Here is a 21,163-nt window from a genome sequence, read left to right as displayed (position 1 = left end):
AAAGCCCTAAATTGTAAAAAATTTGCCCTGTGAATTGGACTGCTGGGGTTCACGGGGTTCACATCGATGTATATATGACACAAGAAGACTAGAGACCAGGAGAGTCAACTCCCTGTAGTGGGGGATAGGCTGGATGGGACCAAAAACGTCGTAAACTTTTACACAGGGGCAGGCTTTAGGTGTATTCTTTCATTGCGGATTTTCTGGCGGATTTCCACCTCTCCTAGCGTTTGAGCTCTCCTTCTCAACTATTTATGCTCAAACGTTCAAAGAAGGGATAAAAAAAAGAAGGGACATGCAGTGGAGGTGGAAATCCGCCAGAAAATCCGCCGTGAAAGAATACACCTTTTATAAAAACGCCGTTTCAGCGCTGTTGTCGACCCACGAACCACGCACACATGCACACATGCAGTGATGGGTAAATGGTCGATTTTTGAGGTTTCATACACTTACAGTAAGATACTGTAAGATACTGTAAGAAACTGTAAGATACCTCTGACGCCATTTTGAACATTCTTATTGACTGTCGACTCGACAATTAGTTCTTATTGCTCGATATATATTGGTACATGTAATTTATTTGTTATATAAATATATATAATATCAAGGAAAACCAGTTTTAAGGAATTAATGTTGCTTGAAACTTAATTTTATTAATTTAGTCTATCATCTTTTCCTGAGCTACTGCTTTTCCTCGGACATTTTCTATTTATTAAATAAATAATATACATGTCAGTTTATTTTAAAAAGATGGAAATGTCCAAGAAAAAGCAGTAGCTAAGGGAAAGATCTAGCTAAGGAATTAATGTTGCTTGAAAAAGACTTTCTTTATAATAATTCTTAGCTCCATCTTTTCCTTAGCTACTATTTTTGCTTGGGATTTTTATTTATTTAAAAAATAAAATGCATGTAATTTTATTTATTAAATAAATTAAAATGTCCAAGGAAAAGCAGTAGCTAAGAAAAAGATGTAGCTAAGAAATTAATGTTGCCAAAAAATTATGTTTTAAGGAATTAATGTTGCTTTAATTTTAAATAACTAATTTTTTAAATAAATAAAAATCCTGAGGAAAAATAGTAGCTATGGAAAAGATGGAGCTAAGGAATACAGTTGCCAAAGAAATTCTTTTTTAAGCAACATTAATTCCTTAGCTACATCTTTTCCTTAGCTACTGCTTGTTTTTGGAATTTTTATTTATTCAATAAATAAATTACATGTATTTATCGAATAAAAAAAAATTGTAGCACGAAGGTTCCACTTTTATTCGTAGGAGGCGCTGGGAACGCAATGTAAGATACCTCGATGTATGAAACCGATGATGTAAGATACGGTATCTTACATGGTATTTTACACATGTAAGATACCAAGGTATCTTACCTACCCAACACTGCACACATGTATTGAATATAATACATATAATACATATACTTAATAAATTAACAGTCTATTTAAATTAATTCCTTAATCACTTGCCACCAATATTTTTATTTATCATAAAAAATATGATATAGACTACAAATTAAATTATTTGGCTAAATCAATTATTTTATCATATATAAATTATTATATATGATAAATCAAAATATTGGTGGCAAATAATTGAAGAATTAATTTAGACTGTTAATTTATTTATTTGGTTCCATCCTTTTCTTAGAAAATATTTTCCATAATTAATCGATTAAATAGCTATTAGAAAATGTATCTAAGGGAAAGATGTGGCCAAATAAATTTATATGTTGTCTAGATTAATTTCTTGGCAACATTTTCTATAATAAATTAAAATATTTGTGGCGAATAGTTGAGCAATTTTTTTAGACTACGAAATAATTTATTTAGCTACATCCTTCTTTTAGCAAAAATTATTACATACAATCAATTAATTGTATAAATTTAGATAACAAACTTGTGTCGTATTTTGATATCAAATTGATATACGTAAAATAGAACAAATCAGCATTAAAATATCAACAACAATTGTGAACAATTTTGGTTCGCGAGACGCCGAAAGCGCTTCTCTGTGGCCAAATGTACAAGCCTTATTTCACGACATATTTTGTCCCATTCCCAATGTACATAAGGTGTTCGTTTTGCACTGGTAGATGGATGTAGTAAGGCAGGTCATTTGAAGAAACTTTAGCAACTAAAATTTACTATTTATTTATTGCTATTCGTTTTTTCCAGTTCTTTCGCTCTCTTTCATTATTATTAATTGGTAATTTGTTCTTGCGTCTGAGAAAAAATTATTAAATTAACAAAATAAACACAATGACTGAAAATAACGAATGTTTTAGTAAATTTTAGTTACTAAAGTTTCTTCAAATGACCGCAAAACACTAGCGCTTCCTTGCATACGCTCCGTGCATACGCTCGGTGTGAATAGTGAACGAACACACCTATAGTTGACTCTCCTGGTTTCTAGTCTTCTTGATATGACATGTTTTGATGATTTTGAGCACCATAACCCTATTAAGAATGTAAACAAATAAAGCTGTCGAATTTTTAAGTTGATTGCTGTTACTGTTGCAAACAAAATTAGAAATAGTGAAGGGCAAAATGAATATTCCAGCAATTATTGGTATCGCCAATTTAATAAATGAAGAAGACGAAGATGAAAATAGGAGATTAAGATTAATTAATATGAGGTGAAACAATAATATTCGCAATATGTCTGATCCTATTGAATATATGAGTGACCAACAGCTTTTAAAAAAATTTAGGTTTTAAAGAAGATATTTTTTTATTTTAGGCGTTAAAAAAAAATCAAGGTGTATTTTTATTAAATTAATTTAAAAAAAAAATTACTTTATTTTAAGATTTCCTAAAAGAGTTGTTGAATGGATATGTGACCAAGTCACTCTTCACCATCATGTTGATGAAGCAAATGGTATTGCAATACCTATAAGAACTCAAGTATATTGCAGTATATTGATCATTGTCCTAGATAGTAGCATATATGTAATACTCCATTAAGGCTTGTGGCCACTAGCATAGTTTTTCGACCAAGTTCTATGCCATAGCGCTATGGAAGGAAAAGTTTTAATCGTTTCTTGAAATTGTTTCAGCTGTACCAACTTGCTTACAAACACATAAAAGATAAATAAAAATATAACCTTTTTTATTTGTTGACAATTTGATATTTTGACAGTCAATCATTATATATATGTACTATACATGTGTAAATATAAACAAAGAAATTTATTAACAACGCTAACCATTGTTGTTGTATTTTTTTAATGTTGGCTGTATCAAAAAAAACTAGTGTGAAGTTAGCGGTTCTATGCTGAAAATGCTGCATGCAGCATTTTTTCCATGAAGACTAGAGGTCTCTAGTCTTCATGATTTTTTCAACATAGTCCTCGGCGGCCATTTTCTAGTAAATTTCTAGTTAGATATAGTGACACAAGTGCTATGGCATAGAACTTGGTCGAAAAACTATGCTAGTGGCCACATGCCTTTACATATATGAATAGTATATATATATATATCGATGTGAACCCCAGCTCGGCAGCATAATTTAAGAGCTCTTTTGTCACTGATGGCGCTTATACATTTTTATATAGATTTACATATAAAAGCTTTTTGAAGCGCCGCCAGTGGATGAAAAAAGCCCTAATTGTAATGCCCTGTGAATACGGGTGCAGCTCGGCTGAGATACGGATAGAGTACATTTCATACATACTCTAGTTTTTGAACGCCATCGGAAAGCTAATGAGACTGTACAGTGTACACAACTGTCGAAACTGTTTTTTTATTACAACAACGATAAATCATGATAAATCAGGGGTGCATTCTTTTCATAAAAATTTTTTCTCGCTCTGCAAATTCGCCCTGTAATACCGACCAAAATATTATAGGAAAAAGCTGTTTCTTGTAGTGGCAGTACTAGCACATGACATTATTTTTTTTGGCTTTCAATCATTGGAAAAATTACCTAAATGACTGTTCAATATTTATGTCAAACTGAAATAAAAAGAGAATTTACTTGTAGTAATTGCTTGTTATTGTCACATAATAGGTTGTGCCCCGTATTCACAGGGCATTACAATTTAGGGCTTTTTCCTCCACTGGCGGCGCTTGTAAGCTTTTGTATGTGAAATTCAACTAATTTTGGCAAATTTTGTCAAATTTTTTTTGTCAATATTTGTCAAATTTTGTCAATTTTAATGAATTTTTTCTTTTGATAAATTTTGGAAACATTTGACAAAATTTGTCAAAATTTGTCTAATGTTGACAAATTTTGTCAAATTTTTTCGGTCAAATTTTGTCAATCTTAATGAATTTTTTTTTTTGATAAATTTTGAAAACATTTGACAAAATTTGTCTAATTTTGACAAAATTTATCAAATTTTGTCCAATTTTGACAAATTTTGTCAAATTTTGTCAATCTTAATAAATTTTTTCTTTTGATGAATTTTGAAAACATTTGACAAAATTTTTTTTGTCAAATTTTGTCAATCTTAATAAACTTTTTTTTTTGATAAATTTTGAAAACATTTGACAAAATTTGTCAAATTTTGTCAAATTTTTTTTGTCAAATTTTGGCAATATTTGACAAATTTTGTAAATTATAATAATTTTTTTTTTTTGATAAATATTGCCAAAATTTGTCAAATTTTGTCAATTATAAAAATTTATTTTTTTTTGAAAAATTTTAAATACATTTGACAAAATTTGTCAAAATTAGACAAATTTTCTCAAACTTTGCCAAATTTTTTTTAAACCGTTAATTTAGAAGAAATTATATGAATTTGATAATTTTTTAAAATTTATCTATAAACCGGAAAATATCGTCGAATTGTTACCTTCTTTGCTACTGATGATATTAATTAATTAGAACAAAATAGAAAATAAAATATTGATGAATGTTTCTCGCATGCAGTCATGTAATGTTCTGTTAGTATATAGAGAAAATCATATATCCATCGCTCATATGGAAATATTGAACAGATAGACAGATTTCTATAGATGATGTGTTAAACTTATGAAAATGATATATAACTGTCGGAAATTGGGTACATAATATGATTATGCAGACAACATAACTAGGTTTTTTTTTTTTTTTTCAATTCAAATAATTTTAGCAAAATTTGTCAAATTTTGACAAAATTAGATTGTCCGTAAATTGAGGAGTCCCAATTTCCTCTCAAAATTTGCCAAATTTTGACTAAATTTGCTAAATTTTGACTAAATTTCTCATAATTATTTGACAAAATTTGACAAATAATTTTTGACAAATTTTGTCAAAATTATTTTCACCAGGGGTTTATTTATCAATATTTTAAAAGAATATCTTAAAAATAAGGAAACATGTTAATAGTAATATTAAATGCATCATATATTTAAACACAGAAATAATATGCACACAAATTCATTGCGCATGCAGGTAAGCCGAATTCTGCCGAATCCCCACTCTTGTCATTGCCTAAATCTTCTAAGGACTGCGACAGAGAGATTGTCTGCACCCAAGAAGACTAGAAATACAGGAGGACAGTACTCCCTATCTCGCCTGTATATGAAAACCGTATCGCTATATGGTCGCCGCATAATTGAGGGGCGCTAGTAGTACTCGGGTAACGTGCGCGACTTGTATCGCTTTTTTTCTACAATGCGCACAATGCAAACATAGTAGGTGCTTTCTTTTGTGTATTTATTTTTTTTCACTTCAATGCGCATGATCATGCACATGCTCATATTATGCAAACTTGAGGAGAGAACAGTGGCGTCGAACAAATAATTTTTTAAAAATAAGAATTAAAATATGGCTAATCCAGCCCTTCATGTCCTACGCTGTTGCAAACTGTCTTTTTGTTGACTGCGCATTCAACTGCACATGCGCGAAAATAAATAGGAAAAAAAATAAATACACAAAAGAAAGCACCTACTCTGACAAACATCATGTGTATAATGCTCTATTAGTGTTTGTCAGAGTATGTTTGTATTGTGCGCATCGTAAAAAAAAAGCGATACAAGTCGCGCACGTTACCCGGGTACTACTAGCGCCCCTCAATTATGCGGCGACCATATAGCAATACGGTTTTTTGAGGCAAGTTCGTCCTCCTGTATTTCTAGTCTTCTTGTCTGCACCGTTTGAGGAACCAGCGTTCCACTTAAGACATGTGGCCACTAGCATAGTTTTTCGACCAAGTTCTATGCCATAGCACTTGTGTCACTATATCTCACTAGAAATTTACTAGAAAATGGCCGCCGAGGACTTTGTTGAAAGAATGCTGCACGCATTAAAACATTCCAACATTAAAACAATACAACAACAATGGTTAGCGTTGTTAATAAATTTGTTTGTTTATATTTACACATGTATAGTACATATATATAATGATTGACTGTCAAAATATCAAATTGTCCACAAATAAGGAAGGTTATATTTTTATTTATCTTTTATGTGTTTGTAACATGGAGGTGTATAAGGAGGGTAATCTCTTGAATTTCATTGAAGCTTACAGAATGGAGCAAGTCAGTACACATTATCGCCAGTGACGGCGCTAGTCTCATCAAGATCCGAAGTCACATGATGTTTTTGTTTACATTTTTTTTTATTTGTGTGGCTCAGTTAGAATATTCCTTTATGTTGTAAGAAAATAATCCAACTCAATATTATACATTATTTATTTAACAAATGAAATTGAAGCAATACATTTTAATAAAAAAAAATACCAAAAGTAAGCAATGGCTAAGGAAAATTTAATGTTAAATAGATAATTTTTTATTAAAAAGATCATTCCAAATAAATTTTATTTCGATTACATGCGATGCCAAAGTTGACATAAGAAATAATAATAGTCTAATTGAAGTTTTTAAAAAAAATATAAAAAATAAACAACTTATTGAGGATGAATATCAAATGCGTGTTGTACAAAATCCACAAAATGTTTATGATGGCATTAATGCATAAAAACCAGAAAAACCAAGTTTTTTAAATAAATTAGTTGGAAAAGAAAAAAAAAAACCGCCAGAGGGTTTGTATTTGTATGGTGCTGATGGTGATATTGGAAAAACCATGTTGATGGATCTCTTTTATGATTGTTGTATAAGGTAATTTATTACAATTATTTTAATAATAATATAAATAAATAATTAATAAATATCATTGTTTACAGATTGAGGAAAAGGAACGTGTACATTTTTATTTATTTATGCTAGACGACATGGAAAAATTCATCAAGTTAAAAAAACAATAAAACGTGATTATAGTAGCACAGAACTTCAACCATTTGATCTAAATAAATAAATAATAATTGTTTACTATTTATTTCTCGTTATTTGTTTTCTTTAGCAGTCCAATTCACAGAGCATCACAATTTAGGACTTTTTTCCTCCACTGGCGGCGCTTGTGAAGCTTTTGTATGTGAATTCTATATAAAAAAAATTTTACAAGCGCCATCAGCGGCGAAAAAAGCCGTAAATTGTAAAAGATTTGCCCTTAGAATTGGACTGCAGTTCTTTCACTCTCTTTCGTTATTATTCATTGGTAATTTGTTCTTGTGTCTTGAAAAAAATTATTAAATTAACAAAGTAAACACAATGACTGAAAATAACGAATGCGTTGGTGAATTTTAGTTACTAAAGTTTCTTCAAATGACCGCACGACTCTAGTGCTTCCTTGCATACCAGTGATGGGTAAATTAGAGTGGGTATAAGCCATATATGTAATACTCCTATATTGCTAACGTCCTATCTCTACAATAAGTGGATTTCCTGCATGGGCTACGGTGCAGACTCTATTGTCTTCCTTGTCGTGTGCCTACCAAAACGACGCGCGCATGTGACACTCGGAGAACGTCGGAAGCTCACTCACACTATTATATCTAATTGTTAAATTTATTTGGTGCAAACATGGAGTTCTCAATTGGTACTATTGGCTTATCAACATTACTATTTATTGGCTCGATATAAGTATGTAATAAATTACCATTATCTGAAGTCATATATATATTTGAAGATAATGGTACGGCTTTAGGTTTTAATCGTTTTCTACCAAAAGGATATGACCAAGTTTCTGATGGTAATTTTTGAACATAATGTGTTATCAAATCGCTTGGATGAAAATGTTTTTCACAAACATAGCTTGACGTACTAAGAGGTTTCTTTAGTTCTGGAAGGTTTGATTTCCAGGCATCAAAAAGTTGTGAATCCTATCATTGAAAAAAAAATAACGATGGAATGTTGAATGATATCAATTAATTGTTAACTGTATACATTTTTTTCATTAAAACATTACCTTTGGTACAGAAAAAAGAGTATTCTTTGCTTCATAACAATCACGAACAATACATGTTCGCCCCATATTTCCTGTCAAATAAAAAGTAATGACAAATAAATTTTGATAAGTGAAAGAATAATAATAAATTTTATAATTTTTCTAACCTGACAGCTATGTAAATAAAAGAATTAATGTATAGGTAAAAAATTGAAAATTCACTTACTGGTAAATTTATAATTTATATGTTCACTAACAAATATAAAAAGTAATTAAACTATAATTGATTGTATTGTATACCTAAATATTTTTATTTATATTATATAGGTATATCTATATAAAAAAAAAAAACTCATTGGACGTGATGGAAAAAAAAGTAAACAAAAACAACATGTGACTTTGGGCACTCGTCCCACTAGCGTCATCACTGGCAGAAAAACGTACTGACTTGCTCCATTCTGTGAGCTTCAGTGAAATTCGAGAGATTACCCTCCTTATACACCTCCATGGGTGCAAACAAAAATTTTTACATCAAATGTAGTAGTGTGAGGGGACGTTCCAAAAATCACTCGGAAACCCGGACCGGCGCAGTAGATGAAAAAATATAGAGATAAAATAAACTTAAAAGTAACTAGAGGTTACTGTAGATATTGTAAGCAACAAAAACAGCCATATTGCATATGCCATTTACTTTTGTTACTTATTATAGTTGTGAAAAGTATTTTTTATAATTATTATTAATAATTAAACAATAATAATTTATTGTTTTGTGCCTATAAAAATACATGAACAAAAAATCATGTCTACCACAACAAAATATCAAAAATTTTCTATGATCACAATCTTGACCTTCCGAGTTTCCGAGTGATTTTTGGAACGTCCCCTGAGTGAGCTTCCGACGTTCTCCGAGTGTCACATGCGCGCGTCGTTTTCGTAGGCGCACGACAAGGAAGACGAAGGAGTCTGCACCATTGCCCATACTTATTTTAGAGATACATAGGAAGTTAGCAATATAGGAGTATTACATATATGACATTGGCAAGCTCAACTGTATGAACAAACTGATTTTAATTTAAAAAAAGTGATAGATTACAGTAAGTATATGATTATCTCTATAAATGTAGTTCAATCAAAGTATGAGACGTGCAGTAAATCTGTATTTGTTGTTATTATTTAATTTTGATTATACTTTTGAAATGTGATTGAAACACTTTTTTTTATATTACAAAAATGTGTCAATACTTGATGGAATGAGGATGTTATGAAATTTTGAGATTAGATAAATGAAATATTAATGCATCTTAATGTGCCCTTAGAATTATAGGTACTGGTATTCGTTTTTTTTATATTAATTATTAAAGTCGGCCTGTTTTAGAGAGATTATACGTGGCTCTTATGGGAGCAAATGTAACAAAATAATTTCGAACATAAACAAATGTGGTCAAATGGAGTTACAGATTTCCCAAAAACTACTGAATTATAAAAAAAAAAATCAAGTTTTTTTTGATACCAATATTATTGTGGCAACCCGTATTAGATTTTCTGTTATTATAAAAACTATCCACAAAAAAATGGAATTTTATCAGGTTTTTCACTGTTTATCACCATCAGTCTGACAACATAATGAACACAATATTCAGTGTTTTTCTTTTAAATACGATTATAAAATTTTTTTTTATGGAAAAATGATTCTTCATGCTATAAAATAATTATACTGATTAAAATATATATAAATAATGATTGATTTCATACAAAAAAAACTAATTGAAAACATTTTTTTTTATTTTTTTGGGGTTGTCAAGCATGAATATTTCCTGTGTTAAAGGCAAGAAGACTAGAAAGAAGGAGAGTCAACTCCCTGTAGTGGGGGATAGGCCAAATGGGACAAAATATGTCCTGTACCTAGAGCTTCTCAAATTTGCCAATTTGGCGCTGATTGTTCTCAGCCGTACTTATGCGCTAACTATTTTTGATAAATATTGTTATAGCGCAGGTTTATTATTCGATCATCTTAGAGCAATGTCAAAGGAATATATCAGGTTTATCAATTTGTTGATCCATATTAAACAGACAAAAAATTCACTGGGTGATGATGATCGATAAGTAACGTTTTTAAAAATTAACAAGTAACATAAAAAATATTACTGTAATAAAATCATATCAACTTGTTCACTTGACAATAAATTTTGTTTGTCAACATTACAAAAATTAATTATTTTTCATCTGCAGCATCACGCGATTTTTGAGTTGCTGACTTAGATAATACAGCACATGGATCATCAAAACTATGATTATGTTTGTCTTGCTGCACATCTACGTTTTGGCCTCACTATTGACATTATCAACAATGTTTGGGATTTATTGTATGAAATAATCAAATTATATCTTCTTCTTGAAAATATAGTTCACAAAAATTGTTAACAACTATCACATTAAGCCATGTTACACGAGCATCCTGCAGAAAATAAGAAACATGAAAATAGTAAACAAAATTTAAATTCAATGATATTATCAGTAGAAAAGTTAATAAATAGGGTTTTAACAAAAATAAATACATCAATGATTTTATAAGCATGTAAGAAGTATGATTTTTTAAACATCAATTAATGATAAACTGTTAACATAAACAAAAACAATTAAATTCTGGCAAGAATTCTTTTTTATCAAAGTGTTGGTCTAACGATGTTGAACTTACTTACTTTTGGTATCTGAAAAAGCCGTCAAATCACTCTTGTTTTTGGTTTTCCGAGCACTTTTTGATGCAACAAACTCGTGGAATATTTACGTTCAATTTTGATATAAAACATGTATATAAATTACATGACAGAAAAAAAAAAAATAAAAAACGCTATCCCAAACGAATCTGCGCTATAACAATATTAATTCAAAATAGTTAGCGCATAAGTACGGCTGAGAACAATTAGCGCCAAATTGGCGAATTTGAGAAGCTCGAGGTACAGGACCAGTGTTGGGTAGGTATGATACCGGTGTATCATACAGCAGTATCATACACTGTATCATACAGTATGATACATCTCCGTTATCATACGCCATGTATCATACATTAAGAGCGCCTCTACATTTCACTTTTTTAACTATTTTACTGACGCCATTTTGCCTATCCGCCATTGTACACATATTTGGCGCCCAAAAACAATATGTCAACATCCAACATAATATGTAATCTCAAGAATTTATTAATATTTATTAATAAATCAACTAACGAAAAATGATTGTGTGTATTTTATTTGAATAATCTCAAAAATTACAATAAAAAATGAGATAGTAGACATGATATGTAGGCAAGGAGGGTTTTGACAGGTTCTAAGGAACATCATGAAATGCCAGGAAAAAAGATAGTTTTATTAGCTTGCAAAAAAAAAATAATAAATACAGCAATTATGAGATTATAATCACACGGATAATTTAACAGCACTCAATATCACAAATATATTTTCCCTGTCGTTGTTTATGAGGAACGTATTATATTAATCCGGGAGACCTATTTGCCAAGTCCTTCATCATATTGGCATACTTTAATATATTCCAGGCAAACTCCTGAGCGAATTTTTTAAAGAAGTCATAATATTAAGGGATTTGGACGATTTTTTAAAACGAAGAGAGAGACAACATCTTTTCTCTGTTTTTTGTCTTTTTCGCACTCATAAAAATATTGTGTTTTTAGAAGTCATCCGCAAGAGGTCTCTAGTGATTTTTCAATAATTCCTCATAAAAATCCATTTTTTCATACTTTAATTATTAATTATAAAAAAACTATGCTCCCAACCTTTTTTATTTTGTTTCTAGACGTTTTCTTTTGTCTCATTTTATGACCCGATAGTTTTTTTTTCATGATGTCATATTGTCGATCGGAGATATTCGTATTTTAATGGATTTTTTTTTGACAAAAATTGCATTCTCCATAAGAGCCAATGTTAAAAGTTGTCAACTATAAAAATTAATAAAAAAAAAACGAGCTTCCAAACAATTACCAAAAAATCACATAAAATGTATTAGTATTTCAAAAATCTACTGTATGAATTTCATTTCTTTCTCATATTCCGAAAAAAATCGTCCAAATCCCTTAACTGTTAAATTATTTTCTCGTATAAATTTTTTATACACGTTGATGAATTTATTTATTATTTATCGTGTAATAAAAAAAAACAGTTTGACAGCTGTGTACAGTGGTGTGAGTGAGAGTTTAATAAATCATTTAGTTCATTTTATAAAAAAAGAGGGCAGTTTCAATTATCATACACTTTATGTAGTATCATACGTATGATACGTATTATACGTATGATTGTATGATACCCCGAAAATCGTCGAATTACCCATCACTGGTCGGAATTGTGTGAGAATTGTAAAATCCAAGAAGACTAGAGACCTGCACCCGTATTCACGGGGCAAAATTGTTCTCATTAGGGCTTTTTTTTTCCGCTGATGGCGCTAAGCAAAATTTTTTTTATATAGATTTCATATAGAAAAGCTTCACAAACGCCACCATCGGAAAAAAAAACGCCCTAATGAGAACATCCTCTGAATACGGGTGCAGGAGAGTCAACTCCCTGTAGTGGGGGATAGGCTGGATGGGACCAAAAACGTCGTAAACTTTTACACAGGGGCAGGCTTTATAAAAACGCCGTTTCAGCGCTGTTGTCGACCCACGAACCACGCACACATGTATTGAATATAATACATATAATACATATACTTAATAAATTAACAGTCTATTTAAATTAATTCCTTAATCACTTGCCACCAATATTTTTATTTATCATAAAAAATATGATATAGACTACAAATTAAATTATTTGGCTAAATCAATTATTTTATCATATATAAATTATTATATATGATAAATCAAAATATTGGTGGCAAATAATTGAAGAATTAATTTAGACTGTTAATTTATTTATTTGGTTCCATCCTTTTCTTAGAAAATATTTTCCATAATTAATCGATTAAATAGCTATTAGAAAATGTATCTAAGGGAAAGATGTGGCCAAATAAATTTATATGTTGTCTAGATTAATTTCTTGGCAACATTTTCTATAATAAATTAAAATATTTGTGGCGAATAGTTGAGCAATTTTTTTAGACTACGAAATAATTTATTTAGCTACATCCTTCTTTTAGCAAAAATTATTACATACAATCAATTAATTGTATAAATTTAGATAACAAACTTGTGTCGTATTTTGATATCAAATTGATATACGTAAAATAGAACAAATCAGCATTAAAATATCAACAACAATTGTGAACAATTTTGGTTCGCGAGACGCCGAAAGCGCTTCTCTGTGGCCAAATGTACAAGCCTTATTTCACGACATATTTTGTCCCATTCCCAATGTACATAGTTGACTCTCCTGGTTTCTAGTCTTCTTGGTAAAATCTCACAGTCGTGTACAGATGATTCTGACAGCTAACCTCACTTTTAATACATAAACGGAATTGAGTTTTTTCAATAAAAAAATTATTCAAAAAAAATTCTAATGTGTCTTAAGTTGTGAGAATATTATTTAGAAATTTTGAGACATAATATTTTATTTTTTAAATGCTTCTTACTATTTATTTTTGTGACTCAGAAATTCTTATAGTCGTGTGTCGGTTTTGTGTCGTTTTTGTATGAGATCAGTGCACAAACCAGCTGCGTGAACCTGGCACCCCACTTTATCGTAGAGACTTGTAGTATGGCTCATTTTGAAGGTCTTAATTTGTAGTAATTTGTAGTGAAAGGGTTTAATTTGTAGTTCAAACTTAGTTGTCCGGAAAAATTATTTCTCTCATATAATACCTTAATAAATTATTGCGTAACTTTTTTATTTATTGACTAAATTATCGTTAATTTGTAGTGAAGGAATTAGAATTTTTAGTTGAACCATTTGTCCGGAAAAATTATTTTTCTGACATATTCCCTTAATAAAATATTGCGTAACTTTTTTCTCAAATGTTTCAACTACAAATTCTAATTTCTTCACTACAAATTAGCTAGGATGTTTCCCTATCTATTCAATATTTTAGTTTGAATTTTGGTCAATAAATAAAAAAGTTACGCAATATTTTATTAAAGGAATATGTCAGAGAATTACTTTTTCCGGACAAATGGTTCAACTACAAATTCTAATTTCTTCACTACAAATTAGCTAGGATGTTTCCCTATCTATTTAATATTTTAGTTTAAATTTTGGTCAATAAATAAGAAAGTTACGCAATAATTTATGAAGGTATTATATGAGAGAATTAATTTTTCCGGACAAATGGTTCAACTACAAATTCCAATTTCTTCACTACAAATTAGCTAGGATGTTTTTCTATCTATCCAATATTTTAGTTTGTTTTTTGGTCAATAAATAAAAAAGTTATTTAGTATTCAATATTTTGGAGTAAAAAAAAAATTTTTTTTTCCACTTTTTTGACTTTTTTTTTTTGGGAAACTGGTTTAGTAAAAATATATTTATATTTTTCACGATTTTTTCTCCATTTATTTTACTCGTAATTTTTTTCTGGTTGTCAACAAAAAAGTTATGCAATTTTATCATGATTATTGCTCCAAAAAAAAAAATTTTTTTTTTGTGTCATTATTTTTCAACTCGAAATTAAAATTTGTTCACTACAAATTACTACAAATTCTAAGAAAGCTATTTGACCTCTTCATTACTATTTTTCTCCAATTTTCTGCGAAAGTACATTTTAACCCTTTTTTCACACCTAATTTTTGAACTACAAATTAAACTCTTTTTACTCCAAATTACTACAAATTCCAACGAACGTTTTGGCCCTACTCTCATCGCTCTAAGTCAATTTTTGAAGAAAGTACCTTTTAACCCTTTTTTCACCCTTAATTTTTGAACTACAAATTAAACCCTTTTCACTACAAATTACTACAAATTAAGACCTTCAAAATGAGCCATACTACAAGTCTCTACGATAAAGTGGGGTTCCAGGTTCACGCAGCTGCACAAACCGACTGTCGGATCGGTGTCGCCATTTTCGCTAGGGGCAAGCTTTAACCAACTTAACCACGGACGCAACTGACGAAAGAAAATTTTTATTCTACTTCTATTGACTCTAGACTGAAGGCTTGCATATAATTTTTTTATTGTAATAAATTAGAACTATTGTGTCAAGTGACGGAAAGATTAATTGAGACTATTATTAATTAATTGAATTAGCTACATAATTTCCTTAGCAAAATTCGCCATAATTGATTAATTCAATAGCTATTGACAAATGGTTCTAAGGAAAGAATGTTGCCAAATAAATTAATTCGTAGACTAGATTATTTTTACAGCATTATTTTCTATTTAAAAAAAATTATTGTGTCAAATGGCTGTAAGAATAATCTAGTTTACGAATCAATTCATTTGGCTACATTCCTTCCTTGGAACCATTTGCTAATAGCTATTTAATTAATTAGCTATGGCAAAAATATCTAAGGAAAGAATGTTGCCAGATGAATTAATTCGTATTTGAACATCATTATTTTGTATTTGAAAATACAATTATTGTTTGAAATGGCCGTAAAAATAATCTAGACTACGAATTAATCTTATATGGCAATTATTATTAAAATATTTAAATAATTGTTACAATTGTAAATTATTATAAGTTTTTTAGTGCATTCAGAAAAATTATGCTTCATACAAAAAAAGTCCCCCAAAAAACTTCCAACACCCCATGTCCATATTATTGCATGTTTTAATATACAATTGAATATGATAACATATAATTTTATATGACGCTGGTTTAATGCAATATATTATGTCAATGTTATTGTATGATATAACATACACTGAAAAAAAAAATTCCTCCGAAGAAGAAATTTTGTTCTGAAAAAAAAAAACATTTGAAATATGAAAGAAAAGTTTTTAATCAATTTCATCATTATACAGAATATACTTATACTAGCTTTGCTCGGGATTATTTTGACAATTTTTAAATGTTATCATTTGTTTGAAAAAAATTGGAGCTAGCTAGCTTGAAATAATATTCCCAGCTTACGGTTGGGAGTTGTATATATTCCCCGTTATTCAATTTTCGATTTTTTGGTTGCAAATGAAAGCCGGAAAAATCATCTATTCCGATGAATTTTCCAGAATTTTCGTGCTCATTTTTTTTTAGATAATTGATATCAAACTTGATGGAAACTTCAACACCTAGGAATAGGTACAGAACACATATTAACGCTTGTAGTTGAAAGAATTTCTATCAATTATTGCTGAGTCAACTATCAATTTGTTCTACTTAACAATACGGATTATTGAAGCAGTTATAAATCCTTTTCTCGGTCTCGTCTCGAGTAAAAAAAATCAGAGTCTCGTCTAGTCTCGGCTGTATAAATATAAAGTGAACAAAAGTAAACTTTTTTTTTTTATTATCAATACAACATTTTTGAATATATACATTCTTGTAATAGGTATATGCATATAAAATATTTTTTTTTATTTTTACTTTTTTATAACGTATGAGTACTTTATTAGTTTTTTTTTCAATTATTAATTAACAACGAATATTGCATTTATTTTAACTCAAAAAGTATGTATCGATTGTACTGAACAACAAACAAAAAAATATATAAAATGAATATAAATTAATAAAAAGACCTGGTAACGTTTGTTGGGGCGTGTGGCCCGCGTTACCCGTTGAAAATTAAACATTTTCAATACTCCGGCTAGGGCCATGATTATTTCAAATTATTGCTGAAATATAATTTAATGGTTTATCAACAATAACATTACTCGAATCAAGGCTTTTTTTGGAGCCTTATAAACATTTTATTTCAACTCTATGATGACATTTTTTGGTCCGTTTTTTTGATTTTTTTTTCAGCGAGCCATAACTTTTGTTATAATCAAGATAGGAAGTTCGTATTAAGCTCAAATTATGCGCCTTAAAAAAATCTAGTGACGGCATTAAGGGTTTTTTTCTCTCTCAATAACAGTTTTCGAGCAAAAAAATTAAATATCCGAATTTTTTATCAAATTTTGAAGTTTTTTTTTTTTTTCTCAAAAACTATTATAGATAGGGGAAAAACCCATTATGCGGGCGATAGAGTTTTTTGAGACGCATAATATAAGCCTTATACGAAGTCTCTCTTTTGATTTCGCGTTGAGTTATTCATTGCGCCGTTTTTCAGTTTTTTTTCAGCGAGGCATAACTTTTGTTATAATCAAGATAGGGAGTTCGTATTAGGCTCAAATTATGCGCCTCAAAAAAACATAGTGACGGCATTAGGGGTTTTTTTTCTCTCTCATCAACGGTTTTCGAGAAAAAAAAATTAAATATCGGAATTTTTTTTTTCAATTTTATAGTTTTTTTTTTTTTTCTCAAAAAACTATTATAAATGGAAAGGGATTTTGCAAAGCGGGCGATAGAGTTTTCTGAGACACATAAATTGAGCCTAATACGAAGTCTCTACTATGATTTTGCGTCGAGTTATTTATTGCGCCGTTTTTATAACTTGTAAAATTTTCACATAAAAACGTATGTACTATTTTAAGTTACATAAATAATAATTTAAGAATAATGAAATATAAAACAGAAAAGATTTACGAACAAAAAACCTCTGGTGATAAATACTCTCTGATGGATAGTTTAGACACCACAAATTTTTAAGTAAGAAAAAAAATTTTTTCAAAATTTACATGTTAATTTTTTGATTAAAAACTATTATCAATAGAGCAAAAAACCTATTACGCGGGCGATATAGTTTTTTAATGCGCTTCTTTTGAGCCTAGTACGAAGTCTCTCGGTTACTTAGTTCGTAAGTTATGAGCGTTTTTTTTTTTTTCGCCGATGAATTCAAGACTGCGGCTGAGTCTATGGCTCCTAGCCTCCGTAATAAATAAATTAAGTTTAAATTAAAAAAAAATGCTTATTTATACTTTGATTTAACATATATAATGAAGATGTTCTTTATTTATTTCGTACGTCTAAATCAGAATATAATTTACCATTATTTTTTTAAATTAAGCTGGATTTCAATTTAATTTTTATTCATTCTATATATTTTTTTGTTCGTTTATGGTTATTATAAAGATGTATAAGAACTTGAAACTGAAAAAGGCACAACAAAAAAAAAAAAAAAAAATTAAGAAAACCAAATTTGATATTATTGACGACACGACGAGACTCTCGCGAGAAGTCTCGGACTAATGCTAGTATCGTCTCGGTCTCGTCTCGCCTGAAAAATTGTCAGTCTCGTCTCGGTCTCGTCTCGAGTTCGCGAGACGAGACGAGAAAGTGCCGAGACTGGTCTCGTCTCGTGTGCATCTCTAGAATTTTTCTATTGCATAATTTTTTTCTGTTCTTTCTATGTATTTTTTATGTATTTCTATGTATTTAACTCTAATTAACCGCCAACGAACCACCAACAAACCCTAAATAAACTATGAGTAAACCATAAATGGTGACCCAAAAGAGTTAGCTTTTGGTTAGTTATTTGAATCCAAAATATTCAGGTTTGAACAAGGTTTATGAACAGTTAACTAACAGTTAGTTCTCATTTGGTTATTTTGAGGTTTAAGAAGGGTTTGTTTTCGGTTTTTTTTGCGCACATTCCAACGTCGAGACAACCGTTTGGTAACGGTTCATAAGGAGTTGGATCGTACCGTTAGGGAAATGAAAAATACTTGCATATGCATTTATATATATGTACGATATGAACTTTACTTCGCCTAACAAATGCAAGTATAACTGATAAATACAAATAAAATACTTGTAAATTAATATATACAATGGTGCATATATATATAATAATAAATAAATTAAATATATAAATACTCGCATTTAAATTCATCTATACTACAGAACGCCTGATGTTAATGGTTACCGACCGCTTACCATGGCGCTGCAAGGAGCAATGTAGACTGACAGAAAATGGATTCCTGCCCAGATCCGTTACCTGATCTGACGTCTAAACTCTATGTTTTTTCCTTTTACTCCATACCCAGCCCGCGCCTAAAGATGTTTCCACATCAAAATGGTAGCTGAGCTAGGTTATTTTTTTTCAATGTATTTTAAATATAAAAAAAAAAAAAATTGTTAATGGGGTTAAAAAAATTATTAAAAATTAAATTAAATTGTAGAGTAATGCAGGGGCTGAGCGGTATGGGGATTACAGAGGGGCGCAAAATTAATAGAGTGGTGGAGAGTTTTTTATCTTTCTTTTCTCTATAGTTTTACTTTTCTATTATAAACTCCGAGCTGACTGCTAAATTCGCGCCACTCTGTAATCCTCATACCGCTCAATCCCCGCACTGCTCTACAATTTAAATTTTATAATTTAATTTTTAATAATTTTTTTAACCTCTTTAACAATTGTTTCTTGGGTAGTTATTTTTTTTTTTATATTTAAAATACATTGAAAAAAAATAACCTAGCTCGGCTACTTTTTTTAACGTATCGTATAAATCGTGTTTTTGTCAATTTTCAAAAATTAATTTGTTGGTTGGGTACCAATTAATTGAGCTGCCATTTCAAAATTCAATTAATATAATAAAATTAAAAGTATTAAACAAAAAAGTATATAATTATGAGTTGTCTAAATTATCGATTTTTGCTTGGCTTACCGATGGACGGGTACATAATTAAAACGGTAGCCAGAGGTGCAACGTGTTGTGGGTCTCAAGGACTACCATTGAACGAATTTTTGGCCGATTAGGTAATGTCTGGTTTTTTTGCCATCATCCCACCGTTTAAAATGACACGTGAAACTTCATATGATATTAATAATTTAAATAAATATATTGATGATAATGGATTTTTATTAATCAATGACCAAAAAAAAGCTTATAAAATGATTACTAAAATTATTAAAAATGGAAAAAGACGCCTTATTTTTTTAGATGCCCCATGAGGAACAGGTAATAGATTTTCATTAAATTTAATATTAGCAAAAATTCACATGAAAAGAAATGTAGCATTAGGAGTAGCCTTATCTGGTGTAGCAGCAACTTTATTACACGGCGGACATACTTTACATTCATCACTTAAATTTACACTATATTTTGATCTATCTGATTAGCTAATTTATAATATTATAAGTAACCCTATAACATCTAAACTTTTTTCAATTAATATTATAAGGCAATTGTAGGCGCAGATAAAGGTTCGAGTGCGAAGACAATCAATCATTATATTGGATTGTCTTAAAAAAAAATTAAACTTGAAAACCCTGGCAAAATCAGGAGCTGTGAAAAATTGGAGCAGGACGTAGACATTCCAGTGAAAAAACAAGTCGAATCAATCAATCCTGGAGCAAGATACGTTATTCTTTATGCATGTGGAAAAGAAGTTTTTGTTCCAGGAGATGATTTTATGTTATGAACGAATAGAAAACTTAAAATAGACGATGACATGGATGTGTAATGTCCGGCGGTAAGCCGCAAAAACTTTTTCATTTTTATTTTTATTTTATATTAAATATCCAGGGTGCATTTGGATACCCCTAGCTCCATCTTACACATTATAAGGGTAACACATTCAGGGGAGTTAAAGGTTTGGCACCCTCAACAAATTACTTGAGCCGGCACTATTGTCAAGCGGCAATGCCGCCAATTTTAATAATAAAAATTAAATATAAAACAATACAATGAGTGATATCGACAGAATCCTAAAATTACGAGGATTCTCTCGATACCACTCATGTTACAATTAAATAATTAGAAATAATTTTAATCAACGACTAAAAATCGTAAGATTTCAGCTGACCAATAGGAAGCTAGATAAGTGGTAGGAATATGGAAATAAAGCTAAGGGAGCAAACGCATCCCGAGCGATCCCGAATAATCCCGACCTACCCTACGGTTAGCTTGTGCCACTGACCCAATATATCGATCAGTTCCAGGGGGGTAGGACTACGTGTATTTTTATGGGCTGTAGTTTGTCACCCTAGATGAGTCGATTCCCCAGAAAAAGTCTAGTAACGGAACGCCATTTTG

At 30.1% G+C, this 21,163-nt stretch overlaps 1 protein-coding gene across 1 annotated transcript; it reads right to left on the bottom strand.

Moving 5' to 3' along the window:
• Positions 1-7,824: 7,824 nt before the first annotated feature.
• On the bottom strand, positions 7,825-8,340 carry LOC122853863. The gene is made up of 2 exons (XM_044154274.1): positions 8,238-8,340; positions 7,825-8,151 (listed from the first exon to the last, which is right to left on the bottom strand). Exons 1-2 carry the CDS (start codon positions 8,301-8,303, stop codon positions 7,825-7,827), a joined length of 393 nt encoding a protein of 130 aa, XP_044010209.1. The 5' UTR covers positions 8,304-8,340.
• Positions 8,341-21,163: the final 12,823 nt, after the last annotated feature.

The sequence above is a fragment of the Aphidius gifuensis genome, linkage group LG4 (genome assembly GCF_014905175.1).
Source record: "Aphidius gifuensis isolate YNYX2018 linkage group LG4, ASM1490517v1, whole genome shotgun sequence".
Taxonomy (NCBI): Eukaryota; Metazoa; Arthropoda; class Insecta; order Hymenoptera; family Braconidae; genus Aphidius; species Aphidius gifuensis.
This window is presented reverse-complemented; position numbering and strand designations above follow the sequence as displayed.

What these genes read in the sequence shown, in the direction of transcription:
- LOC122853863 (XM_044154274.1), bottom strand. Translation starts at nt 8,303, where the DNA reads ATGGGGCGAACATGTATTGTTCGTGATTGTTATGAAGCAAAGAATACT. An exon ending in CTCTTTTTTCTGTACCAAAG is followed by an intron (nt 8,152 to 8,237) that starts GTAATGTTTTAA and finishes TTTCAATGATAG; the next exon opens with GATTCACAACTTTTTGATGC.